A 9,311-nucleotide genomic window follows, 5' to 3' on the forward strand; every position below is an offset into this window, starting at 1 on the left:
CTAGGGAGTCTATGACAGCTCCTATGAACTGCACGCGAGTTGCAGGTTGCAGCATGGATTTCTGTAAATTCACCAGAATTCCAAGGGAGGATAGGACCGACAATGTGATGGTGATGTGCTGAAGGAGACATTCTCTTGAATCTGCCACCATCAACCAGTCGTCTATATACGGAAAGATCTGAATGCCCTGAAGGCGAAGATGAGCGACGACAACCACCATTACCTTCGTAAAAACCCTGGGGGCGGTAGAGAGCCCGAATGGAAGGGCTTTGAATTGGTAATGGTCCTCCCCGACTGCGAATCTGAGGAACTTTCTGTGACGAGGATGGATGGAGACGTGAAAATAAGCGTCTTTGAGATCTAAAGTGACCATCCAAGTCCCTGGAGACAGGAGTGGTAAAATGCTTTGCAACGTGGTCATGCGAAACTTTCTGTAAATGATGAACCGATTGAGAAAACGAAGGTCCATGATTGGACGAAGTCCTCCGTCCTTCTTGGGGACCGTGAAATATTTGGAATAAATCCCGCGGCAACAATCCGCCATCGGGACTTTCTCTATAGCGTTTTTTTGTGTCAGCGATTGTACCTCCTGTAGCAGGGCAGGAGACGCCGGGGTTCTGATAAAACGGGAGATTTTGGGAGTCAGAGAAAACTCTATGAGATAGCCATCTCTTATTATAGAGTGCACCCATTTGTCCGTAGAAATGGCGAGCCATGCGTGCAGGAAGGGTGCAAGGCGAGTCTGAGCAGTAAGGTTGAAGTCAAAGTCCCTGTTTGGGATTCTTAGGGAATTTCGACTTATAGGCACCGGACGATTGTCCCTTATTTTTCGGGGGAAAAGACCGTGACTGAGAGGGAGGTCTTTGCCATTGATCCGTAGGTGATTTGTTGTACGGTTGCCTGGTCGACCAAGGTTGCCTAGGCCACTGCTTGGATTTCGAGTATTTGGTCGTGGGGGAGATCCCCAAACTCTTGGACGTCTTGATACTCTTATCCATTTCCTGCAGAACCGTGTCAGTGGTGGAGCTAAACAATCCAGAACCTTCAAAGGGAAGGTCTTCCACCGAGGATCTGGTGTCATATGGCAATGATGAAGAGCGGAGCCAGGCATGTCTGCGTAACGCTACAGAGGTTGCTAGAGTCTTACTAGCGGATTCCAGGGAATGCTTGGCAGCACTAATTTGGTGTCTAGCCAAGACCATCCCTTCATTCTGAATCCTTTTAATCTGAGGTTGGCACTCTTTGGGCACGTGCGGGAGGAAATCATTCAAACGCTTCCATAAATTGAATTGATAACGGCCCATGCAGGCGGCATAGTTCGCCGTTTTAATGCCCATTGCACCGACAGTGTAGAATTTTCTACCAACCGAATCCAACTTTTTTCCTTCTTTGTCTGATGGAGTAGAGTGGCTCGCTTTTCCTTTCGTGGACGAGGAAACGACCAAAGAATTGGGCTTAGGATGTGTGTATAAAAACTCAGCCCCTGATTCCTGGACCTTGTACATGTGATCCAGACGCTTATTAGAGACATTAATGGAGGCTGGACGAGTCCAAAAGTCCTTGGTAGTTTGCAAGAGAACTTTTGTCATTGGTAGAGCCACGGAGGGCGAAGTGTTAGAGTGCATAATGTCAAAAACGTTATCATCCACAAAACTGGCAACGAGAGTAGGAGTCATAGATAGATCTAATGCCATGCGTTGAATAAAATCTCCATAAGACTTAACATCCTCTGATGGAGAAATAGGTAAATCCGCTTCCACATCTTGCGAGGTGGGCTGTGCATCTACATCCTCGATATGTTCAGAAAAGCCATCTGAATCGGAGGATACATTGGATGGTTCTGGAGATGATTCGAGTAATTCAGGTTGAGACGGTGCCGGTGTGTTAATCGGGGGCACAACCGGGTCTGGTGGATGCGTCGGTATCGACTGCTTCGATACCGATGGTCGATCTTGAAAGCGCGAAATGCGGGATGACACCGACTGACGATCCCATTCAGGTGGGGGTGGTATCGGGAGTGCCCAAGGGTATGGGTATCGATTCCCGTACAAATAATGCCATTGCCTCTCATCCCAAGTCAGGGGAGGAGAAGTTGGTCGGTGCCGATCCTCGACTCCACGTTCTGGGGAGGCATGAGAGGATTGACGGCTCGACATATCAGATTGCGACTGATTTGTCTGTTGAGTAAGGTCGATGTCGAGATCCGAACCGATCGGGTGAGGTTCTTGCGTGGGATCTCGACCCTGACTAGCCGAAACCTTATGGACTTTGGGTTTGTCCGTTTTAGGTTTCTTCGACTGCTGTGAGTCTTTGCCCTGCTTCCGGATCTTGGAAGGTACGGCAACGGATGACCCCTGCTTCCGGATCTTGGAAGGTACGGGGTGGTCCTTTATCGGCGTCGATCGTTTCGGTGCCGAAGCATCGATTGCGACCGTCGACGTCGACGATCCCAGAACGGGAGGACAAGTGTCCGCAGCCAAGGTGGACATCGAGGCGTGCCCGGACGTGTCTAACGGTGAAGAGGACTGTGGAGATAGTGCCTTCTCCATCAGGGCCAAGTGTAGACGAGCTGCCCTGTTTTTTCTCGTCTGATTCGAAAACTTTTGGCAATGTCTGCACTTAGAGACACAGTGCGACTCCCCTAAGCAAACGAGGCAAAGCGCGTGCCCGTCGGTGGGGGATATTTTAAGGCCGCAAGTCCTACACCGTTTGAAACAACCCCACCGCGGGGCCATAGGCCAGCGGGAGGGGAACGTAAGTAAAGAACAAACACCGAAAGAAAAATGCTAACTACAAAAATAAAGAAAGAGAAACTAACTAAACGCAAGTTTAGCAAAAAAAAGTTTGGTACTTAGCAGACCGAGGCAGAAGGCGTCCTACCAGCGCGGCGGTCAGAAGAGAACTGGCGGGATCTGCGTGCCCCTCCTTGGTCATGCGCAGTGGAGCCGGCGCGTGACCTGGGAGAGGCGCGAAAATCCCTTTTTGCTAGCTATCGGTACCGAGAAGGTTCAGCGCAGGCGCAGTGTATCCCAAGGGTGTGATGCACAGAGACCACGAAGAAGATCAGGAAGAAACCAGTCTCAAAGATATGGTTCAAGAATAGCTCCTCTCACACCCATGCTGTTTTCTTAGTAAATAAAAAGACCATTCTCACTGTACATGTGACCAAGCAAGACACATGCATGCCCCCCATCAATCTCCCTCCCTCCACCGCCATTCTGTCTAGTTTGGCCCTTTATTTCTTGAATCACAAATAGTATACACAGCCCTGTAAAACACACACAAACATTATCGTCTCTCAAACTTACAAAAAGTTCAGCTTTATAAACAAAAAAAATCTGCTTGACTTTGTGCGAGCCTTCTTGGTAGATAATAAAACAAATGGCTGAAAACAGTTACTGGCAGCACTGCTGTAGTTTAAACCTCTGTTTGGACTAGTGTTTTTCTTTTCAACAGTAGTTGAAAGCACCAACCTACATTCCATTTTCTCAGCACACCCAAGCCAAACATTTCTTCTGTTGAAGTACTGCAATTCAGAGAGGCACTAAGGGGAGGGATGCGCAGCACATGTGCAGCACAGCTTTTACATCCTTCTTCTACGTAGCAACTTTCCTCCACCACATTACGTGTTGCTATGTAGCTCTCCATGTTCACAAAACAGCTGGTAATATAGTACTACAGGGCTGCTGCTCCGCAAAATATCACATCCTTTGTGTGCAAGTAACAAACTTTACTGGATTGCACCCAAATCTAGAATTCTCAGATAGCAAGGTTGGGAAAAACAGAACTAATTATACTGAAGTATCCAAACTCCTCCTTCTATGGGCTAAAGGGCATTTCTGCTTGCCCTAACTGGGGATACGATTTTTGCTGATCCCCCCTTCCTACTACGTACATTTCACCACATGCTGTTCCCAAGGGTTCTCTGACACCCCTCCCCTGTACTGTTTTTTGAATGCACAGGAGGCTGTGGTAGGAAAGGGGAGGTGGGAAAGCCCCTTTCCATGAGCACAACTCTAGTCATGATCCTTTTGGTTTGCAAAGTCCAGTTCTGATTCCTTTATTTTTTGTGTGAAATCTTTGTGGCAATCGTGTACTGGAATTTTTTTAAAAGACAGAAAATATCACTATCCAAAGAGTTTTAGCATTTTGTTAATAGATAAGACATCTGATTGTAAAAACTGAACATATGTGCATTTTACTAAGGGATGACAAAAGTAAAGCTGCAGGGCTCCAGATCATAAATATTAACAAAAACTGTAACTGAAAAATGTCAGACACTGTTTAAAGCATAAAAATATATTTCTAGATCCAACCACCTGCTCTACACCTATACTGTTTTTATTGAACTTTACATAACAAACATTTTCCTATGGTTAACTAGATCTAAAATAAAATTACTATGAAGCAGGGTTGATTTGATTGTTGTATTTGCTTAAGCATCAATGAGGGTACACACACAAAAATCTCAAGATTTCTGGAGTATTCTGCTCAAAAAGTTTCACTTCCATTTGTACTGCTTGCCCCTACCTCCTTACATTTAGCTCTTAATATCTCCTCCTTACCCAGACCTATTCCACCCCAAACAATCTTATATTCATTAAACTTCTTGAAACTTAGCACTTAGGAGCTAAGGGGTTGATTCTGTGTGCATAGATTTGCAGAGGACCAATAGGACTGAGGTCTCTTATCTCCATATGTATATTTTATAAGATTTCTGCTGTTAAGAACAAGCATGTTATCTCTGCAGACAGAAATTCACAGTTTTGAGAACTGTGAGACCAAGCATCTGTGATATCTTCTGGATAGAAAAATGGCTCCAAATAATCTTACAGAAACCTCTGGGAGAACATGACATTGTGAATGGATTAATGGAATCCATTTACCAAAAAATTTAAACATTACACGAATATACAGCTTCAGGCTACATAATTAAAAACTAATCCATATTTCACGATGAATAACCTTTGGACTATAATGTAAAATAGAATACTATCTTTAGATAGATTTTTCCTCAAAAAGCATTCTATTAAAAATCCAATTTAAATTAAACCTGATTTAAATTTTTAAAAATAATTGATTTTTATCCACCCTGCTATGAAGGAATTTGCCACTCCAGAAGGCCTACTCACATTGTACTTGCCAGAATAAAATCAGTTGCTGATCAACCATATTAATACTACAATCTTTGTTCTCAAATAGTGTTCAATTACAAAACATCTAAGAATGCAATTTTACCTGGTGGATTCTTGGCAGGATCAGTGTGGCTTGGACTTCCTGATTGTCCAGAATCTACAAAGAAATAGAAGGAACACATTACTGATCTGAAAATCTTTTGGCTACAGGTATCACAAGGCTTGAGAGGCTACTTTAAACCAGAATGTTTTGTACAATTTACATTTTGAAGAGTTCATTCTCATGGCTTTCCAGAAAGCAGATCATGCTGAAACTCTGTGACAACACTGTGAGACAAACATTTTACAGGATCTAACCTTTGGAGGAAAATGTCCTCTAGTCATATGATACAGCAGTAAGAATAGCTACAGAGGTCAAAAAGATGTACACCCCTTCTGCAAACATACAAAATTCTGCAGTTTCTTGAGAACATATCCATATTTTTCTTTCCTCTGAAACCTTTGACACTGTAAAATGTATAGAAGGAAGAACAGAAATCAGTCCAATTCACCCACTTCAGGAGTACTTGCAGTGTTTCTAGTTACTTTCTGAGAGGCAAGGGAGGATGTGAAGAGAAATATCTGTGACAATGGGACTTACTACTTTGGGAGATGAGGTCAGGCAGTTTGTCCTCTAAATAGTCCTTGAGTAAAATATGTTGCTGACTGGGGCATGGAGAGCACAGGACTAGATTGCATGCTCTATTTAATAGCAGTTACAATTGGTTAGCTTTGTGGCTTTAAAAGAAGAAGAGCATGACAATTATGATAAACATGATATGCAGTCTTGAGGTATAAAATTATCACATCTGTGCTAAAGTTAATAAAATTCAAATGTGGAATTATATACCTCCAATACATTAAATGAAAGTTAACAAATCAATGCTTTACCCATTTAATATTTTCTTTAACATTTAACCAATGTTATAAAGTTGCTATGAGGACATGCTTTGCTAGAACAGGAAGTAAAATATACTGTAGCAAATCCATAGTACTTTAGCAGTTAGAAGCCTCCCCCTGCCAAGAAAGTTTTAAGAGGACAGTGGAGCCTGCAGCAAAAGAGGCAGGGGTGAGAAGCTCAGGTGTCCTTTTAAAACATCCCCCTGCTACTTAGCCATTCATACTGCAGGAGGAATCCTCCCCAATCCCCTTCCCCACCACCTTTTGCTCACTTTCACTAATGCAGCTGAACTGGGGGGAGAGAAAAGTTTCAGCATCAGAATGCAGGGAAGTAGGGCTTCCGGTTTGGTCTCTGTGAATGGCGGTCGCAACTTCGGGAGGCTCCCGGAGGTGATTCACCCACGCGCGGTTAAGGGGGGAATCCGCACAAGCGGAGACCCTAAGGAGCCTCAGGGTGAGGTTCCGATCCGGGGCGCACAGGGGATGTGCCTCTTTACCCGCCCGAAGGTCGGAAATTGAGGCTTGCCCCAATGGCCCTTGCCGCGGCAGTGCCCCACACGGGGACTAGCAGAGCCACCGGAAGTCACCGAGTGATGAAGCGGAACAGCGTTTGAAAAGAGAAGCAATCAGCCAAAACCGTGAGTTGGCGATCGGAAACGTGAAAAAAGAGATAAGCGTATTCCCCCCTGTCGAAAAAGCGCAAGGGAGGAAGGGGAGAGCCCCCCCTCCCGAATAAACAGAGACTGAATTAATAGAAAGAAGAGGGGGGGAGTGAAATCTTGGAAGGGTGGTGTTACCTTTTGGTGAATTGTTTAAAGAGAGGCAGGAAGACTCATTCTTAAACTGCGCGGCATGAACTTTTAAAAAGTAAACAATAAAACAAAGATGTCAGGGCAAAAAAAGTTTCCTGAGAAGCCGGCGAAGAAGCTGGGAGGAACTTCCGGACCTGGCTCCCGCCTCTTAGAGCCGGCTGTCAATCAACAGGAAAGCGAGATACTGCACCCTCTGCTGGAGCAAATGCAAAAAATAAATCAAACGTTGTCGAGCATGGAAAGTGTTCTCAGTAACCAGCAGAAACAGTTGAATGATACAGCTAAGAACATGGAGGAAATCGCGCAGAAATGTCTGGTCTCAATGGAAGATACCCAAAAAGTCAAGAAAAAGGTCGACAAAATGGAAAAATATCAAGAAATGCAAGACAAAAAGTTACTGATGCTTCAAATGGAAAAATCAAATTTGACTCTCCGATTTCAAGGCATTAAGGAAATTGAAAAAGAAGATCTCAGAAGTATTCTAGCGGAGGCTTTGGTGGCACTCACCGGCTGGGAAGCGGATAAACTAAGCGAGGAGATGGATCTGGTGTACAGAGCCTACTCCAACTTTACAAAGATGAATAATCTGCCGGCAGAAGTGGTGGTCAAGTTTACCAAACAGAGGATCAGAGATCAAATTTTAAGAGCGTCTTCATCAACGCCTTTGAAGATTGGAGAGCAGACAGTCAGAATCTTGAAAGATGTTCCATTTGAAATTTGAATGAAGCGGAAGGCATACAAAGGACTGACCTCGTTCTTGCAAAACTATCAAATTAGCTATAGATGGTTGATTCCAGAAGGAAGCAACGAAAGGTCCATCTTACAATCTGAGAGACGTAAAAGGAAGACAGCCCAGAACATGAAGATTGGTTTGGGAAGTACATGAAAAGACTTTACTAACAATAAACCAAAGGGACACTACTAATATACTAACATTTCTATTTGTTTTCACAGGATAAGATGAAAGACGATTGACCAACTCGCGGAAGAAGCCAAAAGAAGATATGATTAATACTAACAAAAGATTAATATACTAATAGAAGCATCACTCACTCTTTTCTTAATCCCGCTATATACCCTCCTTCTTTCTGAAATTAAAAGCAATAAAATTCTCTCCTTTTTAAGAGAGTTTACATACAAAAAAAAAAGAATGCCGGGAAGTAAACCAGTGCAGGGCAATGGTTCAAAGGTTCCACCTGTATGGCACCCTTTGAGCTCCTCCCCACTGACCTCCTCTGTGGACCCAAGTTTGAACAAATGGGTCGGCCACCATCACATTTAGTTTCAACATTTTTACAGTATTTTGTAGAAATGGGGGAGAAAATTCCTAGGTAATTTTCCAGAGCATAAGTAATACCTTCTGCTTTACCTTTAAGCTTGGAGAAGAAAGAAAACAAAAACCAAGTTAATTTTATTCAGTAGTAGGGCAAGTATGCAGAGGAGAATGTGGGAGAACTGCGGGAGAACTGCAAGTCCATAAACCATCACGGCAGGAAAAGATTGTGGCTGCCCAGTTCAATCTGGGACCTGGAGTAGCACTGAAGTCAAGACTACTCTATTTCAACCTCTGCCTAACATTTTAAAATTACTTCTTACCTCACTTTTCCCAATTGCTAATTAATAACAAGCAGATACTTAACAAGAAGGTAGACTGTTTATATATTCTAAAGTAACACTCTAAATATTGCTAGTATCTCTTACTGAACAGATATTAGCACATCTACCTTGCGCTGCAGAGATCAAAATAAATAGTAAAACGCAAAAATATTTGGGACAGTATACATGTAAAGTCAGCATAAAATCAAATCATATCTATCCCTTCCTTTTGCCTGTTTGGCAATTAACATTAATCATTCTATTGATAATTATAAGTAACCTTCAGCTTCTGCAACCTCTCTGAACTTAGAAATTTCCCAGCAATTTCATATCATCTCAGCTTCACCTGACATTACATAAGTTACCAGTTTTATGCTTAACAGCTTTAACACTGCATATCTAAATTTTATTAGTAATTTAACCTCACTCACACAGGTGATGCAAGCTTTTTTTTGTTGTGGCTTCTACATGCTCGGTAAAGTTTCACTTTCGTTTTTATATATATTTTATTCACACCAAAATTATGTGGCACTGGGAAAGTATATGAATGCTTTTCCTGTCTAATGTGTAAATATCTGCTACCTGTTCCCCTTCTCTTTTTCCCCTCCAAAACTACATTTACTGAAAATTTCAGCTAGCATACAGTGAAATGTTGCCTGTCCCTCATGCTCACAAATACTCATGACCAATGCTCCCTGTAAACTGTGGAGTCTTGTGAGCAAAAATTCTACTTTGTGAGCTACTGGCATTAAAGTTGTGAGCGAGTGATTTGGCTACTGCATAAATTAGTTTGCTCTGGAGCCATCCTTCCCGAGCTAAGACAAAAATG

The 9,311-nt window shown here is 43.0% G+C and overlaps 1 protein-coding gene across 9 annotated transcripts in view; it reads right to left on the reverse strand.

Annotated features, from left to right (window-relative positions):
- The window catches only part of NFIB (nuclear factor I/B), a 276,171-nt gene that overhangs the window by 116,809 nt on the left and 150,051 nt on the right, over positions 1-9,311 (reverse strand). For all 9 annotated transcript variants that reach the window (XM_015425417.1, XM_015425423.1, XM_015425421.1 and 6 more), the window contains one exon: positions 5,239-5,292. In XM_015425417.1, coding sequence (XP_015280903.1) covers positions 5,239-5,292 — 54 coding nt within the window. The remainder of the gene's footprint in view (positions 1-5,238; positions 5,293-9,311) is intronic.

Source organism: Gekko japonicus, unplaced genomic scaffold, assembly GCF_001447785.1.
Source record: "Gekko japonicus isolate JY-2015 unplaced genomic scaffold, Gekko_japonicus_V1.1 scaffold191, whole genome shotgun sequence".
Classification (NCBI taxonomy): Eukaryota; Metazoa; Chordata; class Lepidosauria; order Squamata; family Gekkonidae; genus Gekko; species Gekko japonicus.